We start from the raw sequence: 19,503 nt of genomic DNA on the forward strand, positions 1-19,503 counted from the left end.
TGTTCATTATACAAATACAGGGACTAGAGAGTCGTTTATTTGACAGCAGTAATCGTACATAAAGTTTATCGGAAACAATATAGCAAATAATAGGCTTCTAATTTGTACAAATGAATACTTAAAGAATGCCTCTCAACACTAGAGAGGTCAATTCCTAATTGTAATAGCTTTCAAACTCATCTATAATTAACCGAGGTCTGTCTATGGACTCTGAAGTCTGAGTGACAGAATCTACTTCCTGTTCTGGTCCGTCCCTCGTGTATTTATATCTTCACGAGAAAACAAAGTATAACAATATATCAGACTGTGAAATTCAATATTTGGCTCTGATGGCTCTCTGCGGTGTCCTCGCCTCCCTGACTAGACCTTCTTGAGCTAGAGATACAACAAGCTGACAGGAAAACAGTTGTGTTTATAGCAAACTCTATTGCAAATAGAGCGGTTCCATAAATTTGTAGCTTCTTTACAAATTTGGCTACTTTGTCCCCACTAAATGGGTCGGCCTGTGTATGAAGCCGTGGCCTTAAAGTAAACTAGTCATCAATTATTAGCGGACAGGAGCAAAAACGATAAAAACGACTAGAAAAGGTCGGACATAGAGTTGAGATTACCTCTCCGCTCCTATTGAACATCCGACCAGCAACTATGCCACGTCCAGAATGTGCAGATGGACTCTCCATCTATGTCAGAATGGTGTGTAAGTATTTCATGGAAAATCTTACCTAAATTAGACCACAAGAGTTTTGTCAAGCTTACCACAAATAGTATCCAATCATCAGCTTTTACAGGCCTATGAAACCACATCCTGACAAAGTGAAACCAAGAAAATTAAAGGAGCTTAATTTCCAGGGGGAAACAATTCTAGCGGAGTTGAACAAAGAATTCAATGTTAACCAATGTTGGCAAAATCCCATTTGGAAGTGTACACTATGACCTAGAGCGGGTTATATACAGGTCATGCACTAACGGCCCGTTTGATTAGTGATACTAAATGGTGGTAATGAGAATGCTTTATAGTGTAAAATTTCATCAAAAAGTCCATGTCATTCCCATGGTAATGAAACCTTGATCACAAAAAAGTTTTTTTTTTTACAAATTTCCGTTACCACTTAATACCACATTTCCCAATGGTAATGCATTGGAATGAATTTTATGAAGAAAATGAGATGATTGAAGATTTGTCAAGCATGGCCATCAAGGTAGTCAAGAGATTTTTCAACCAAAATTACATTAGTTTTCATTCCTATTACCGCGGTTTATTATCACCTACCAAATGGGCCGTTAGAGACAAAAGTATGTCTGAAGATATATCCTACGGGATGAAGCTGTTACTCACGTATGATTTAAGCTTAGAACACTGATCTTCAGACCCCTCTTACGATGAGGATTTGAGCTTACTTCAATAAACAGAAGATCCGACGCATAAGCCACCACGCATCTGCAGAATGATTGAACAGTTTAAGGAAACATCAGGATGAGTACAGGTACAGGAGCTGTACACAACTTCATGGAGCACCAAATACAGGATCCCATGCTACGCCATTCACTATTGCTAAGCAGCCTAAGCCCAACATAATCACATATCAGAGGAGAGGCAAACAGAATGTTACTAATGCTGAGGTGTCACTTGGAAGGAATAATTCTGTTAGCAAGCATAATGAGGCCATAACAGAATTAGGCAGTGGGTAGGGAAAAGGAAACCATATGCTATGTATGAGCTGGCAAGTAGCCTAAATATATTATAAATAAGGTAGTGCAAAAAGGGTGTAATCATGCAAGTAATTAATACAGAGCTTAAGGCAGATCGGAGTAAGCTGAATACTCGAAATTCAGCTGTTTTTCCTTTATTTTCTCTTTTTCATTCTCTTTTTAGTTTAATCCCGTCAGTTGATCGCTGGTATTCATTCCATCCCAATTCCCATGAGATGGGAGAAGAAAAACATAACTTGAAAGTACAGCTACTAGCCACAATGACACTCATTGGGCAGAAATACTGGCAAGCAGCGCTGAGGCACCCAAAGATTACCTGGCCCGCATGACAATAAGGGTCCTTGTTTGGCTCAAGCCGCTTTAATAGTGTGGCCACGAGGTGAAAAAAACTTGATAGCTTTTCACGTCGCATTTATGAGTTTAGTCAAAACAACTGTAGTTGTACTATTATAGTTTATAACACAACTTAATATCACTAAAATTGACAACAATGCCAAAGCCATATTGCAGAAATGTGGTAATAGTTGCATCTTTCCAAGGGTGAAGGCAGAAATTTATATTAGGGGAGACCAATTAGTATATACATTAGTGAAACAATAATAGTCAAATGATCAATACACTAGCAAAATAATTATTTATAAACAAAATTAAAATTATTAGTTTTTTTCCATATCAAAAAAGTTAAGTGTTTTTGAATAAATGCTTCAATAATTTGAGACTTGAAGGTTGTAAGATAATGAAAATGCAAATAAGGATTATTTTCGTTCGGGTCATTGTCTGGTCAACTCACAATTTTTTGTCGGGTTCAGATTGACCCATCACGTCAAAGATTTATTAAAAAATATACATTAAAATTTTCCAAATAATACATATAATATTATTTTTATTTTTATAAAAAAATTTAAAACTAAGGACCAACATACAAATTTTAAGGCTATAACCAAAAAATTTGATTCAAAATACAAAAAAGTTGACAAAATTAAGAAAACAAGATCAAAACAATCAGGTTTCGGGTAAGGTTGGGTTTGATAGTGTATTTTTGGTATATTTAGGTTGTGTCATTTCGGGTTACAAGAGGAACGTGAAACAAAGCAAGTGCACACCGGAATCTGAAAACATAGAAACGCAGAATAGTCACTCATCTAAAAATCTCATCTGATTTGATTTCAAGTAGACTTATTCAAGCCCCACAATTTTTTTCTCAGAATTAGCACATATTACCTATGCAAAGCCTGTTCATCTGACAATTTTCCTTTGGCTCTAAACCAATATCTTAAGCTGCAGAAAATATAACACAATAACTTAGCAAAAATTTGGATACAACACTAACAGTTGTCAAGGTTTATGAGGAAAAGGATTACAACCTTGCAGGGGATTTAGTCTGATTAGTGGAAGTGTTTGGATCACAGAACCGTATCTCAATCGGCCAAGGAATAAGCTTAGCGGTGGCTACTTTGTTACGGTAGCTCCTGTCACAACATCAACCAGACATTGTAAGCAAAACTGTAAACCAAAAGGATGCAGCATTGCAAAAGTGCGAAAATGGAAGCAAAAATCCTGAATGAGAACAATAGATAGCTTCAGGGAAGCATCAGACATAACAGACAAGCTTATCCATATACCTCCAAACCCAATTCAAAAGAAAAGAAAAGAAAAGAACTTTATATTAAAAACATTACGTTATTGCAGTTGGGCCTTAGGGGACAGAGAGAATGAGAAAATCGCAAATGTATAAGTCAAAATATTATGACTTCAGTAACTCAAAATGACAAACCTCGGAAGTCGAGGATCAATAATACGCCGTTCACGTAACTCTTCCATTGATAGAAGCTAAAATGCATAGAATATATAAGTGCGATTAAGTGACACCACAAAATCACGATAGAGACCAAAGAAAACATAAACCCTATACCATTTCTGGAGCTGGTACCGAAGGCATTACTACTTCCTGGTGCTCAAATCCAATTTCATGTTTCTGAAAAGTCAAGGAAAACTCAGTATGATGCTTGAGAATATCATAAGCTTTATCTAGCAGTTATCAGGCCAATCAGTCAACTAAACTCAACAAATCTGGCCAAACAATGGTACCTCAAAATCCAATTACATCTATCTAGTAGATACTCTTAACAACTAGCCAATTAATTAACTACACACATAAAGAGAACTACATAGCTACGGGATCAAAGTGCCAATGATTTCATGTGTCTTTTCAGACTTTCAGCGTAATAGATCCTTTCCAAAATTGATCAGCAACTACATCTATCTCGTACTATATGTAGTGATCAACTTAAACTAACAATAACAGAAGCAATTAAAAGCTGATACAGAGGCACATAATTCATTTTCTACTATTAGTATCACAAGGGAGTGACAGAGAATAGTAAATTACTTGAAATGATGCAAGCAAAGTGAAAACAACAATTCCGTTTTGTATCGCGTCTACTCTTCTGGTTGCAAAGCTTTTCCCATCACGGATGCGGTGAACCTGATATATGATTGGAACTGCAATCATTCATAAAAAAAAAAAATTTACCCAAAGAGTCGGTAAAATAAAAGATTCTAAATTCTTGGTAATTACAACCTTAGTCAACACTAATATGATGATTCTCTCCTTAATCTTCCCTTGATTACAGAATTTTCTTTGCTTTTCCCGGAACTAACTTCTAATGTCTTCTTCTACAAGCAATACCCTAACCTAACCGAATCATATGATACTTTACATTACACCATATTAACATTATAGATAGAAATCATATGATACATCCAAGTGTAAGACAACAAATCCAACTGAATCTAACAACTACAATTTTTCTCTTGTAATGCACCCAATTTGGGTTTATTATGAGCATGAAAATCAATAGTTGGGATTATTTTGCGAAAGTATACCCATACTTGAGATTATTGTGAAATAACTAATAGTTGAGATTATTTTGAACAAATGGACAATTTCCTTCCAAGAATCTAAATCTGAACTAGTTCTGAAAAACTAGTTAAAACAAACTGACTACAAAATCTATATAAATCAAATTTCATATAGATGAGGACTAGAGATTATAAAACGTCTTTCTTTATACACTTTGGTAAAGATAAGGTTGCATTTAAAAATCACCCAGGAATTTGAATATACTCACTATCATAGTCTCCGACAAGAAGAAAATAAGCTTGCAAATGATGGAGGAATTTTAGACAATCAATAGTTTTCGTTGCTGCGGCCAGCGCCTGCATTTTAACAAACTAAACGTCAGGTTCTATGTGCTGGGAAAATTATGATCCTTCAAAAGAAACCATAAATGATAAAAAGCTCAATTTTGCTTTCGAACATTCAATACATATACATAAAATATAGATAAAGGGTCATAGCTATTCAGCTTAAACATTAAAGTTAAAAGTGAGTAAGAGAGGATGTAGTTCAGGTGGACTAGGACTAACGCATGCAGTGCTTGAAATTATAAAACTCAAGCAAGCAGCTTTTTTCAAATTAACCGTAAGAAATCTCAGAAATATTATCACATATAGGATAAACCAATGATTACAAAACCTACATTAAAACAGTGTTTCAGGGCATCACAATACTGCTGTAATAACAATGGTGATTAACAATTTTCCTAAGTCAAATTAGCAGGCACAATTAGGCAAGACTTCTATTTGCAAAAATACTAACCCTCTTGATGTATATACATGGTAACTATCTCAAAGACATACTGGGAGCACAATCATATCTGTCACCAAAAACTACGAAACTATAAAGTATTTCAGCGGTTCACAGGTTTACAACATAGAAAACCAAAAAACATGCATCTTTTATTCATTCTCTCATAGACAATGGTCAATGAGCTATTCTCGCCGTAATAAAAAATCGGCAAGGTACAACCCCCTAATTTTTAATCCTTAACCTGACCAAGCAAGTTTAAAATTCCCATGAAATGATGAAAATTCATTGCAAGTTCCCAATAAACAGAAACATTCAGGTACAGGTTAGAACTTAGGTTTTTTACTCCAGTACTCAGTTTGTAATTACTTCTTTTCCTTTCTCCCTTTTCTTCTTAACTTTATTTGTCAGAAAAAACAAATTATTAGAACGATTCCTACGTGCAGATGATATAGAATAAAAGCAGCAAGGTGTTATGAACAAAAAAGCACTAGGGTGCCTACAGCCTACAGAACAGCCTCTCAAACAAGAACTAGGATTTCTAATAAGCAAAGAGAACAAACCTCTCCTGCTTCAACAGTCCATCCTATATAAGCAATTTAATGTAACATCACGAGCTATATAAAAAAAAATGAGAGAATTGAGGATAATAATCCTATGTACTCAGACTCAAGTACCAGTGAACGACACAGGTACGTGTCCTATTTGACTTCATGAAAAAAATGATTTTCACCCATATTGAAGTGTGAAAGTGACATAATCATGCCTAAGAGAGCCACGGAATCTCACATGGGTACTCGCGATAAAATGAAGAGTCTAGACAATAATATAATGAGGAACCTAAGGTGATCACTTCATGAATAAATATCATCATCATCATACCCAGTGTATCCCGCCCATAGAAAACTATGGTCAGGGTCCGGGGGAGGGAAGGACGGCGGCAACTCATACCCATAAAAGGAGAGCGCGGCCAAAGAGTCCCTCGACTCGAGAAAGAATAGGAGCAGTTTCTGCAACGGCTAGGGCCGAGTGAGGCAATTCTTGAATAAATGATTGTCTTTATGTTACTGAAGAAGTCCAAGGTTAATTTGAGAATTACATACTGCACCATTACAAGTTTATGGGAAATTAGAAACAGTTAAGACACTTCTGAAACTTTTCCAAATGAATTTAATTCAAGCATGTAGTACCATGAGAAAAAAAATAAGCCACATCTACCTGACCAATAAACTGTCCTCCAAAAACTTTTCCAAATTTTGGGGCATCAGGCAAGGTGATCCCTTTAAATAGGTTTACCTACAAGGAGTGATACAAGAAAAAGTTAAACTTTACTTGAGCAGAACTTAATGCCATAAGCAAATGAATTTCTTTATAAAGCATATTGACTGACTCAGTCCAGAGAATGAACTTATGTAGTTTATTACACAGATAATATATGAGATAAGACTACCAACAAATTTGTCTCCATGGTCATCAACCATATTGTTCCCAGCATATGACATCTCACTGCCAGTGATACTTGAGATCCTCCATTCATCAGACTATCAATAGTGTGATGTCAAAATTATATAAAATAGTTTATGTTCTGTTCCCTGGGATGAGAGAGAAATAACCGGAAATTCTCATCACGGCTAATCTCAGTCTCAAATGTAAAACATCACAAACGTCTTCAAGATCTGAGAACACGTGAAAGGATTTTGAGAAGAGATAAATATTCAAACTTGTAACAATCAAGTCACCAAACTCAAAATGAGAATCAGATGGAGATATTGTACTCTTTGTGCATGAAGACACTACTATTACACATTACAGTTATGGCATGGCGATGTTAAGATAAAACTGAAAAATGAATAACATGTGACTTCACTCTGCACCATAAGAGAAAAGGTATCAGCTCTACACCAATGAAAGCAATGTATTGTAGTGGCTAAGAAGTAATCTAGCAGGCCAAATTTATTGAATAAATACTACCTTGGCATATTCGTAATATGTTCAGTTCATGACTAGTTTAAACTATGAACTGCAATAGGTAACATCTAACTGGTTAAATTTGTCAAAAATAGCTTCAAGTAGTGACAGGAACTTTAAGAAAAACCCAACAAGTCAAACTTGTATTGAGGCATTAACTATTACATTGGAGTCCAGAGGTGAACAATTGTGTGAGCTACCCAATAATAAAGTACTTCAATTCTAGACAGAAAAGGCACCAAAATTCACAGCAAGCAACTTAAAAGCCCTTAAAATACAAACACTTTTGTTAGGTAGAAGTAAACACACATCAATGGGATCCAAATGCAATATGCTCTCTACAGCTGCACGGGTCTCTTGCATTTCATCATCACTCCATATTGATTTTGGCCGCAGCAAGGCACAGTGGTCAGAGGGCAGCATCAAGCATGTCAACTATCATCATAATGTAGAATGTGCACAGTTAATATCCATTATAAAGTTTAATAAAGAAATTTGAACCAGGTTCTTGATTTTCCTGTAATTTACTTTAGCAAAGGATTCAATACTTAAACTACACTTAAAAGAATCAGTTGAAGGGAAATTTCACTTATAACCCAGTCCAGTGTCCAATCAGGACATATTGCAAATTTCACCGTAACACATTTCATAAAATGACTTCCCTATCAATGATCAAGGCCAATTCATATGGTAAGGAGATACTTTTTCAACAAAAACGCTAGAGTAGTGAAACTTGTTAATGACTGATTAGAAAGATAAACACATGCCATCTGGTTCTAATTAAAAAAGACAGTTATCAATGCCATCAAATGGGAATTTCTTATGAATTCTTTCGGATAAAGGGCATACCTTGGATGATGCTATCACATCTGCCTGCTGCTCATGTGTTGGAGCACCTAGAAAACAGTAGATGGCATCAAGTTGCAACACCTTAACATAGCTCACAAGTCACAACTATGATTTTAGAGGTTAAAATAGGCCATCAGTATGATCAGTAACTTCAATAAAGAAAAATATTTGCAGGCCAAACGAGAAGTCACATGAAAACTGGGGTCTGGGTATAGCCACTTCTACAGGACAACATGGGAAGTGCCTGGCAACAAGGCTACATTTAACTTACATTTCTAAAATTATGCATATAAAAAACGAAAAACCTGAACATGGACATGGACATTCCGATTTTTTGTTCTTTTTCGCTATCATGAAATTTTTTTTACTCAATAGCAGAGTGGACAATGTTACATGTACTGTGTCCAACACAAATGGAGTAACATAACATTCAACATACAATTCAAATTTTCCATTAGTTTCCGCCACTATAGTCTTTTCTTTTCACTCTTGTTTGTTTTTACTTGAGCATTTTTTGCAATAAACAAAAAACATAGCACCCACCATTGCCAAAATAATCATAGCGTTTTAGCAGGAACTCTGGGCGGATTTCTTCCTCTGACTGTCCACAGACTTCAGCCTATAATACGTGATAAAAATACACAATTAACAATACTCAAGATAACCAACAAGGTAGTGCAGGGCATATATAACTGAGAAAACAACAACTTACCTCCCCTTCCCAAACAAAATACACTCCACCTGCAGTCTCTCCTCTCCGAATAACGTACTCTCCGATGTCTACATTAATAAGTTTAAATCATACAGTCATGTGTCAACTAAATACCAAAAAATAAATACGAGCAACTATAAAACCCCGTATTAACAAAACTCATTGGCATATGCAAACCAAGGGATAGTTTTCAAAGCAAATGTAATTTGTAGTAGTTAGAAATAAAGAACTACTTTCTCATGCTAAAAGATGTGTTTCACATCAATCAAAAGATTATCTATTGTCATGGCATTTTCAAATCAACATATTATTTTAGAATCATAAGACACAATAATAAGACTTCTTAAACTAATTATCCATTTTTGAATCTTGATTAGCCTAGTGATTAAAGGTTTTCTCTTTCACCTAGTGACAGGGGTTTGATTCTCACCCCTATAAGAAGGATTAGTTCCCTTTCCCCCTTGCTTTAGCCTACCCCAAATCAAAAAATATGACTTCTTAAACTAATTATCCTTTTGATCACATAAAATTACACCCACATGATGATTCATTACATTCATGGTCAGATTTATAATGTTTTTTACATTTCCATTTCATTCCTTTTTTATATGGCAGAAGTAATTTGCATATAACAAAAGTCTAACAACTAGCAAAACATTCATCAGCGAATCAAATCCCACCTTCAATTCACAAATTCAAAAAAAAAATAAATAATCATAATTCACAAATATCATCATAGCACCAATAAAACTTCCATAAAAGCCATAAAATTTCCAAAACCTATACTAAATCTAGAAAAGAAAACTAGGGAAATTAAAAAAAATAATACCAAAATGCTTGACTTTAACGACCTCAGCAATTTTCTTGAGAGATGAACTGGGTAATCTCTGAAGCAATGGAACTTCTCCCAAAAACTCTGTCACTGAAAATCCCACCATTGAAATGATTCAAAACTAACATACCCAACAGAATTTTAACCAAAATTATTGCAATTTTACATACCATATTCTGGGTTCATCTTCTTTCTCTGTCAGACAGAAGATTGTTGAATAAAACGTAAATCCCCAGCAAGAATCAACGGCAATCATATGTAGAAAGACTAATTTATAACAATGAGTTGCTTCACTTTTATTTAAATGAATTATGATATGGCTTCTGTGGAAATCAACAGTTTGTCCACTAAGGCTGACTCATCAATCTGAACGGAGAAATTATTAGGAGTACAATTTAATAACAAAACATATCTCATCTCTTATCCTTCCCAAAGATTCTTTGCCCTAAATAACCATTCTTATATTTTATACTTCATAAGTATTTTCTCACTTTAATAATACATACAACATTAGAAATATTACTATTTAATTATTTATAGATCTCTTAGTTAGTGATTAATTTTTAATTTATAAGTTATAACATAATCGAGTGAAATATTATTTGATTCGTTTTAATGCAAATTATTATTAATTTTTTGAAATTTTTCATAATGTATAATTAGAGATATTAAAATTTAAATCAGTGCATTAAACTACGTGAAAAATAAAATATTAAAAGTAATTTAGAACCGAGGAAGTACTTTGTGATTTTTTTAATTAGCTTGTTTGACTTGCTAAAAGTCTTGCTTGTTTAACGAGCTAAAAAGTCTTATATATTTTTATTGACTTGTAAACTATTTATAAGCCACTTAGCTTGTTAGAGAGATTTTGGTAGATTTTAAAATTTATTGTTCAACGTTTAAAGAAAAAGTGGCTAATAATCCAAAGCCAAAAGGAAAAATGCTAACCAAGTTAGATTTTTTATTTTACTCATAAGACAGTTTTTTAGCTAGCTAAAAACTCATTTATCAAATATTTTTTAGTTTTTTAACCAACTAATAAATTAAAAACTAATAAAAATAAGTCATTTATTCAACACTCTCTATTTTAACAATATCGCCATAAATAGTACTCAATTAGTGGTTTGTGTAGTAAATCAATTTCCTTCAAGTGAGTTTTGGATTTAAAAAAAAAGCTTTAAAAGTAGAGAGAATTTCATTGAACCTTGTGAATCACTACTTATGGAGTTTTTCATAATGATAACACCATAAAATTTTCATTCACCTCTCCATTGCTCAGTGAGTATGATGTAATTGTATTTCTCGAGCTATAGTTGGTGAATTTAACCGTTAAACTCACCAACTATAGCTCAAGAAATACAATTACATCATATTGTTTTAAGTATTTAAATATAATTATATCATATTTTTAAGTGTTTAAGTATACTTTGAACCTATTTATATTAAATAAGATCCTATTTATATTATTTTTATTAGTATTAGCATTATTACTAGAAGTAATATTAGTATTAGCATTAGTATATTAGTATATTGATATTATTGCAGTTAATATATACTGTATTAATATTAGTATTATTAGCATTTCATTTTGGGTGGAAAATATTTCATAAGAAAGAGACATAATAGCAGCTTTAAGGAAAATAATGTCAACATTGTTATATGTGTTTATCCTATATGATAAACATGCATATTTAATAAAAGTTGATATTTAAGAGTATGATCCTCTTTAGTTTACCTAATTTTTACTAATTTTATAGATTTTATTAATTGTAGCTGATATTTACTGATCAAAACAGTCTTTAAAAACATATACTTTGCATTTCAAAACACCTACTTCGAGTCTTACTATACCTATACTAACACTAACAACACATAGTCACCTACTTTATTTAGATCTTAAAACACTTACTTTGGATTATTGTTTTAAAATTAACATACTTTGAGTCTTTAAACACCTGCTTTAGATCTTAGCACAACCCTTTATTAGGTCTTAAGATACATAATTTGGGTCTTTTAACGTATTTTAGATATTTAAAAATGACTACCTTTGTATCTTTAAACAATTAATTTTATGTTAAAACACCTACTTTAATATCTTAAAACCCTTACTTAGGATCTTATAACACCTACTATATAGCTTTTAAGGCCTACTTTGTAACTTAAAAAGGACTACTTTTATCATTCTTACCTATTTAAGTTTCGATCCTCATATTCTTCATCAAATCCTTCTTGTCTTCTTGATCGACCCAAGAACTTCAATGCAATTCACCATGTATCATCATTAGCATCATATTGTTATCATCAACAACGCCATCAAGGTTCCCATCTTCACCATCGATTGGCATCATCATCTTCATTATTTGTCGTCATTTTTAATTGTTAAATGGAGAAGAAAATGGAGAGAATAATGAAGAAAAATAATGACAGTTGAAACTATTTTTTTCTTTTTTGAAACTTTTAAAGCACTATGTTGGCCCAATATGCATCCATCTCACTAAGAAACGAATGTATGCAACAATCTGCCATAAATAATACGTAATTAAAATCATTTAAATGATATTATATAAATAACAAAAAAAAAAGTAAAATTCAAATTATTAGGTCGACATACCAGACACCTAGCGATGTCTCTTAAAAAGATGAACTCTCAAAATACCGGCTGACGCATCATAACTTGATCGAGGCAAGGAACCCTTGCGGTCCAACCCAAAGTTATCTTTCCATACCAATCATGCAGTTAAACCAATTTTTTCCATAAGTTTTACTGTAAAAGAAAAATATATAATTTCTATATTTTTAAAACCATTCTATCTGGTCATTGAGATGAATAGGTACTTGTAGGCCAGAACTCCAGCTAACAATCAAGACTGTGCTCTTTTCTTCTAGAAAATTATACTTAAAAAAATTTGTCTCGACTCTTATTCAAACACCAAGACCCAAATTTAGATTTCTCCACCTTCAAACCCCTTTTACTTTCCCTTCAACTCTGAATGATTGTTGTTACCTGTTTTTGAACTTCCAGAATCAAATAATAGTCTTCCGATTTGTGGGCAAATTCATCTTTTGTTTTTGAATGTTCATCCTTTGCAAGTTCATAAAAATCTTGTCTTTATCCTTGTATAGATTCTCATTAGGAAATTTCTAGATAAAACATGATCTATAAATTTACATTCTTTGCTTGTCATTTTTTTTTGATTAGTTCAAGTTCTAAAACCCCCTGTTGAACGATTGAGACTTTATTTGGCTATTAATTCTGCTGTAATTTATATTCATATTATCAAAATTTAGGATTTGAATACCCATTTGTCATAAGACTATTTAAGTTCAATTTCTATGTATAATTGATGAGCACAATTGAGGGTATGTTTCGTTAATTGAGGAAATTGGCACATACAGATTGCCATAGTTCCAAGAAATAGTTGATCAGTAGTATTGATGATGTATTTTCAACATTGAGCAAATGTCACTTGCATGTTGTTTGCCTATAGTTGAATGTGTATATTGTTTAGCTTGTGCTAGGTGGGTATGGAAGCGGTGTATATACACCGCCGGCCATGAGAGCGAGAATTGGGGGCTTGCTACTGCTGAGGAATTTCAGCCTGTAGCTAGACTTTGTCGATATATTTTAGCTGTATATGAGGATGATCTTAGGAATCCCATTTGGGCGCCTCCCGGTGGGTATAGAATGAATCCTGATTGGGTAGTTTTACGAAAAGATTATGATGATACTGAGAGTAGGGTGACTCCTTATATAATATATCTTGATCATGAAAATGCTGATGTGGTGTTGGTTGTAAGGGGATTAACTATGGGGAGAGAGAGCGATCGAGCCATTTTGTTGGACAATAAATTAGGGAAGACACCGTTTGATGGTGGGTATGTTCACAATGGTCTATTAAAGGCGGCTCAATGGGTTTTCGATACGGAGCATGGGGTGTTGAGGGATTTGCTTGAGGAACACCCTACTTTTACATTGACTTTTGCTGGTCATTCATTGGGTGCTGGGGTAGTCTCTTTGTTGGCGCTTGTGGCGGTGTTAAATAGGGAAATGTTGGGGAATATTGAGAGAAAGAGGATTAGATGCTATGCAATGGCTCCTCCGAGGTGTATGTCCTTGAATCTGGCTGTCCGATATGCAGATGTCGTGTATTCTGTGGTGCTTCAGGTATGACCTTTATTTTTCTTCAAGCTTGAAACCCACATTTATCCACATTAACAGATTATCAAACCCACTTCTCATGAAAGGATTGTCTCTTAAACAGGATGATTTCTTACCGCGGACAACAGCTGATTTAGAAGATGTCTTGAAGTCACTAATCTGGTAATGATCTTGTATGTGTTGAACTCCGGTTTTATGTAATACCCTATCTGTGGGAGGATAACCTTTACTAGATTGATTAGCTAGTGTGTTTTATATTAGAAATACGGCAATCCAACATCTGGTGTGCTTGTTGCAGTTAGGTTGTTTAAATAAAAACTTTGAAATCCAGTCCCTTTGAACTTGTATGTATTGCATTAGTTACGGCTATGGCCCCCTTCCGAATTTCTAATTCAAGATGTGATGACAATCTTATATGTCGTTAATAGGGTAATTGCAACTATATTGATTCGAGCACATAGATCACAAAACTCATAAACTCAAATTTATCAATTATGGTTGTGAAAGCTATGAGTTACCTCCTAATGTTTTTGTGCTATTCCATGTGTTTGGTCCAATTGAAATTGTCAAGGGCCTGGAAGGCTGGAACTCAATTTAGACTCACCTTCAAAAAATATGTATCTGCTCTAAATTGTCAATCTTCTTGTGTCTGTTAGCTTTATGGGTGCTTTGCAAATGTACTTATTGTAATTATATTGAATAGAATCTATACCGGCAATGGAAAAGGTGCTTTCTTATAACTGGACACTAGATGAATTTTTTATCATTTGGGATCTCAACATGGTTTCAGACTTTTAGTTATTGTGAAATTGTAACAGTAACTTGCAATTGCAAGGATTCAAAGTATTTCTTTGCAAAACCACCTTTGTTTTCTATCCCGCAATGCGCTAATTTGTATATATACTTGCTATGGTTTTGCAATTTTGCATGTTTTTGATCGTAAACATGCAACATTGTGCCGTAATATAGCTAGCTTGACTTATGGTCACTATTTTGAATGATATGGGAATGTGTGTTTTCATATTTTGGTTACAGGAGTGGTAATCCGTATATCTATCTTTATGCATGCTAACTTCAATTTTGTTTACAGTTTACCATGCTTATTGTGCTACATGTGCTTGAAAGACACTTGTATGGTGGAGGAGAATATGATAACTGATCCGAGGAGGCTGTATGCACCTGGCCGTGTATATCACATTGTGGAGAGAAAACCCTTTAGGTATGTCACATTGAGGTTACTATTTCATTTTATCCATTCAGTGCTATTAGCGTCATTTGGCTACCAAGCCAAGAGAAGATTTTGAGATGAGTTTTAGAGTTCCCGTGTTTGTACTTCCTTGGATAATAGTTTTCACATATAACGCAAAACTAGTCACATGTTCATGCTCTGTTTACTTGAAACTGCAATATCTGAGTTTATTCATGGATTTTTAGTGAACCTAAAAATGTTATTCTAGGTTGGAAGTTTTGGTAAACAAAGACAAATATGAGAGGCTAAATAAGATTAGGGTATGTAAATCATAGTTTAAGATGTAAATGACACGTAATTTGATTAAGTAATCAAACAGAGAGCAGACTTCAAGAGTTCAAGTATATACATACCAAATCTAATCTGCAACTTGAAAATCTTGTTTGCAGCAGAGAGAATTTCTTTGGCGGGTTAAGAGGGTTTGATCCTGATTTTCGTGTGTCTCATGGGGGTTATATTTTTGTTACTTGAAATACTTGTACCGTTGTACGAGGAAAAAATAACATAAAGTTTAAAGGGGACTAGCGATTAAAGTTGAAAAATTAGGAATCAATCCCTATGCAAATCCTAATTCACCTTTAGTTTCAAGATTTTTGCATTATGTAATCATTTTTTGGGGCTAAAAGATAGGAATCTGACTTAGCTTATTCAAGAGCGTATATGTTGTGGGAAATTTTTGAGGAGAATTTTGGACAGTCACAGTCCTCGATTAAAGTCCATTATTTATGCTATAGGTAAGAACAATATAAGTTTTGTAGATTGGGTTCTCATTTACCCAAATTCAATATTTAGATGTGTCCGTTAAAGTTGCTATATGCAATGTTTTGGAACTAATTATAGCTAGATTCTCGAGCACACATGGTTGTGAGGGGAGACCTGTAGGGAAATCTTAACAATGATGATAGCTTTTGGTGTGTTCAAATTTTCAATACTTCATCCTATTTTAATTAAATATGCCATTTGGTTTTGCACACACACCGATGCACTATTTCAATCTTAAATATTTCTAATTGTGCATGGTTAAAAATTATAAAAAGTTGATATTAATAAAATTTACGTTAAGACGAATCTAACAATACCCCACTTAACTATGTTTTAAATTCTGGATTGAGAATAAAATACAAACTAAAAGTGATTTGTAAATAGTGCCAAAGAAACAAATGAGACATTTGATCCGGAGAGGAGGAGGTAATTTATTCTGACAAGTTTGAAAATCACTTTGTCTTCTCTAACGCATGATGTTTTTCACTCTCTTTTCCCCTATTTATCAATTAACTATCATATTTTTCAACTTTTTCTTCCTAATCTATTATTAATTTTTTCAAAACACCAAAGGTATGTTCATTGCTAAGAATGGTCTCAGAGCCTTAAAGGCCATTGATTATGCTATAGGCAGGAAAATTGTTTCTTTTTTATGGAGTTCATTAGCTGAGTTGCCACACCCAACATTAAAAGGTGTCTGGTAAACTAAAATTTTTGGAGCAAAGGCACCATGTAAGTCCGTGAATGATGTGCGATAAATTGATATTTTGTTTTAGAGTTCTTCAATGAGTAGTTTCAAAAAAGCACTTATCAAGTTCATGTGGAGACTTGATAATCTCAATTGTTGAGGTGGACCGAAAGGGCATAGAATAATTACCTTTTTAAGAGGGCTATGTGGTCCATGCCTATGACAGGCCTATGCTTTAAAAGGATAGCTTTAGGTTGAATTAAATTCCGTGCTAGAGGGATGAAAAAAATCAAACTGCTTGAAGGTGAATTTGTTGTAGTGTATCAGCTTGGTAATGCGAATAATTTTCTTTACATATCTATTCTGATGCAATAATATGATTATTACCTATAAGAAGCCCCTGCTGCTGTGTCTTGCTTTGTCTTTACGTATTGTCACAATAGAAATGATGACATTATGCCACAGTGGTCTGTCAAATTTTTCATTCGGAAAGATATGGATGCTATAGAACAGGAAGGCAAAGCCATCACCTTAGGCCATATGCAAAAGTCGTGATCGCGGTAACGACATGGTGATGCGTTAAGGGGGGTGATGCAGTTACCGTAACGAAAGTATGAGAAATCCCTTGAAATGGCCTAAAACACGGTTTTTTTACACCTATACAATACGGTGAATATCAAATCTTTTTTTTTGAAAATCTTTGCATCTCAGCCGATGATGTGGCGGTGTTTTTGCACTATGCCTTATGCCAATAATTGTGTATACCACTGAGCATGTGATCTACTCTCTTCGCATTTTCATTGTTGTTTGTAGTGAAACTTAGGATGATGTTTTTTATAAGAAAGGTCTCAATATGTAAGGTATTTCCTCTCAGTGAAGGAAAGAAAGAATCTGTCGTGATTTGTTGCTGGTTTTCGTAATTCACTGTACTGTGAAAAACAAGATCTTCACCAATACACCCGTTTTCTGAAACTTCTGTTTTTGGGTAATAGATGTCAAAGATTTCCTCCAGTTGTGAGAACAGCTGTTCCTGTCGATGGAAGATTTGAGCATATCATCATATCCTGCAATTCTATTCAAGACCATGGCATCATTTGGATCGAAAGAGAATCGCAAATTGCTCTCGATGTAAGTTCTTGAATTGGTTCCTTTTTCTTTAAAAATTCTTCACTACCTTGAAGTAGCAAAGCCCGCTGGTACTAAAACTAATGAACAATCCATTTCAATTGTTAAATTGTTTTTGTCGGAAATACATAGGAATTGTGTAGCATGTCAAACTACCATTTTATTTGAAAAATGAAATTTACCCTAGAGTTTGACGACAATATCGAAGTTCTCTATTTGCTTTAAAGGAAAAGCTGTTCATTTCATTATTCAAACTAAAATTTTTAGTCAGAACGTGTGGCCTGGTTGATCAGGACTTATGTATCGTTTTTATCATGTACTTCGATGTTTCATGTGCGCTTTGTATATATGTGAAGTTGCACATGACCTTATCTATCAAAGGTCTATCGGAAAACAACCTCTTTGTTAGTGTTATTAGTAACAAGGGTAAGGTAGTGTACATCTGATGATCTGACCCCCAAATTCCACACTAGGTGCGAGCCACTTAATGACATTGGTGTAATGGAATGTTTTTGTTGTATGATGTTGTACCTTTTTAGTGCTTTCTTGATCACTCGCACCTTATAGTTAACTTCTATTATCTCATCAAAGTCACAAATTTAACTCAATTTCGGTTCTTATTGCTATAGTTGATGATGGAGAATGAACATGTCATGGAGATTCCTCCAAATCAAAGAATGGAGCGGCAAGAGAAACTTGCACGAGAACATATACAAGAGTACAGAGAAGCCCTAGAGAGGGCTGTTGCCTTGGACGTTCCTCACTCGTATCTACCTTCCCCATACGGAACTTTTAATGACCCCGAGTCAGGTGAAGGATCAAATAAATCAAGTGCAGAAGGTTCGTTGTCGTCATCCAAGACGAAGAGGGAGAGTTGGGGTGATTTTGTTGGGCGACTTTTTCACACCGATGAGTCTGGCCATATGGTACTTAAATAATAAATTTGCTTGCTATCTCATTCTTTGATTAATTTTAGTATATTTTACATAATAAATTTTATTGCATCAGTATTATAGATCAATTTTGCCTGTTCTAGTTTTCATTCGAGTGAATTCATTTAACCGTTATCGCCAATTATTTCTTCTATATAAGCTTGAGATCGAGATGCATTGCTCATTTATTTCTTCTATAGAGAGAAAACTTTAAAAACTAAGGTATTATTCAAGTGCAATTGAAGGTAAAATGACCGTATTTATACTGAAAACTATCCTAAACTAATTAGAAAACTTAATTCAATTAGTAGTAGGGAATCTGTGCAAATAGTGGACGGATGTAGCAAGATCGGAAAGCTCGGATATATAAAATCAATGTTTTAACATGTCAAGGACTGCGCGACTCGAGCGCGCTTTGTACGGAGAGGAAAGCGTGGCATCAAGTGATGAAGTGGGAACAACATTCTGTACAATTAGCAAATATTTTGGACCTTAAAATGCAGAACCTTGCACCTTTGTGGGTGCATCCATGCTACATCCTATATTGCGTACTGAAATTCAAATGACCATACCATGCTTGGTTATCAATTATGGGCATGTAATATATTTTTTAAACTCCAATTGAAATCTTATAAAGAAGTTTTGAGTCTCAGAGATATGTCTATTTTAGTGGGAGTCTTTGTTTTCCCTTTTTGATTTTCTTCTTTCTTTGTCTTTCATGATCTTCTTTTGCTTTAAATCATAAGTCTTCATTGTTTTAAATCCAATTTACCTTCAATTCCATAATAATGTATTTAGGAATTCTTAACCAACTAAAGATTACACTTTACTAAAAGAAAAAATCCCTAATACAAAGTATTTAATAAAA

General features: G+C 34.1%; 2 protein-coding genes across 5 annotated transcripts; one reads left to right on the plus strand and one right to left on the minus strand.

Moving 5' to 3' along the window:
* Positions 1-15: 15 nt before the first annotated feature.
* LOC130811305 (acyl-CoA hydrolase 2-like) lies at positions 16-10,195 on the minus strand. Of its 2 annotated transcripts, XM_057677551.1 has the most exons (17): positions 9,891-10,195; positions 9,718-9,810; positions 8,889-8,956; positions 8,720-8,795; positions 8,177-8,223; positions 7,637-7,762; positions 6,578-6,655; positions 4,842-4,929; positions 4,100-4,212; positions 3,623-3,685; positions 3,485-3,540; positions 3,075-3,179; positions 2,932-2,988; positions 1,337-1,438; positions 757-805; positions 612-680; positions 16-391 (listed from the first exon to the last, which is right to left on the minus strand). In XM_057677551.1, the coding sequence occupies exons 1-17, from the start codon at positions 9,904-9,906 to the stop codon at positions 314-316; spliced, it is 1,284 nt and encodes a 427-aa protein (XP_057533534.1). In that variant the 5' UTR covers positions 9,907-10,195; the 3' UTR covers positions 16-313. The 2 variants fall into 2 exon arrangements, with proteins under 2 accessions (XP_057533534.1, XP_057533535.1); XM_057677552.1 differs by lacking the exon at positions 7,637-7,762 and having other exon boundaries at positions 9,891-10,161.
* Positions 10,196-12,550: 2,355 nt separating this feature from the next.
* LOC130811309 (uncharacterized) lies at positions 12,551-19,500 on the plus strand. Of its 3 annotated transcripts, none has more exons than XM_057677562.1 (6): positions 12,551-13,885; positions 13,983-14,041; positions 14,970-15,098; positions 17,571-17,706; positions 18,333-18,629; positions 18,944-19,500. In XM_057677562.1, the coding sequence occupies exons 1-6, from the start codon at positions 13,181-13,183 to the stop codon at positions 18,944-18,946; spliced, it is 1,329 nt and encodes a 442-aa protein (XP_057533545.1). In that variant the 5' UTR covers positions 12,551-13,180; the 3' UTR covers positions 18,947-19,500. The 3 variants fall into 3 exon arrangements, with proteins under 3 accessions (XP_057533545.1, XP_057533544.1, XP_057533546.1); XM_057677563.1 differs by having other exon boundaries at positions 12,566-13,885; positions 18,947-19,500; XM_057677561.1 differs by lacking the exon at positions 18,944-19,500 and having other exon boundaries at positions 18,333-18,819.
* The last annotated feature ends 3 nt before the right edge of the window (positions 19,501-19,503 follow it).

The sequence above is a fragment of the Amaranthus tricolor genome, chromosome 4 (assembly GCF_026212465.1).
Source record: "Amaranthus tricolor cultivar Red isolate AtriRed21 chromosome 4, ASM2621246v1, whole genome shotgun sequence".
Taxonomy (NCBI): domain Eukaryota; kingdom Viridiplantae; phylum Streptophyta; class Magnoliopsida; order Caryophyllales; family Amaranthaceae; genus Amaranthus; species Amaranthus tricolor.

Bases quoted from the DNA above. Each gene is read 5' to 3' on its own strand.
- LOC130811305 (XM_057677551.1), bottom strand. The intron at 4,213-4,841 runs GTGAGTATATTC...GAATGATTGCAG, and splicing joins TCTTGTCGGAGACTATGATA to TTCCAATCATATATCAGGTT. The intron at 392-611 runs GTAATCTCAACT...TTTTCCTGTCAG, and splicing joins TGTTCAATAGGAGCGGAGAG to CTTGTTGTATCTCTAGCTCA.
- LOC130811309 (XM_057677561.1), top strand. From the start codon at position 13,181: ATGTCACTTGCATGTTGTTTGCCTATAGTTGAATGTGTATATTGTTTA. The intron at 13,886-13,982 runs GTATGACCTTTA...TCTCTTAAACAG, and splicing joins TGTATTCTGTGGTGCTTCAG to GATGATTTCTTACCGCGGAC. The intron at 17,707-18,332 runs GTAAGTTCTTGA...TTATTGCTATAG, and splicing joins AATCGCAAATTGCTCTCGAT to TTGATGATGGAGAATGAACA.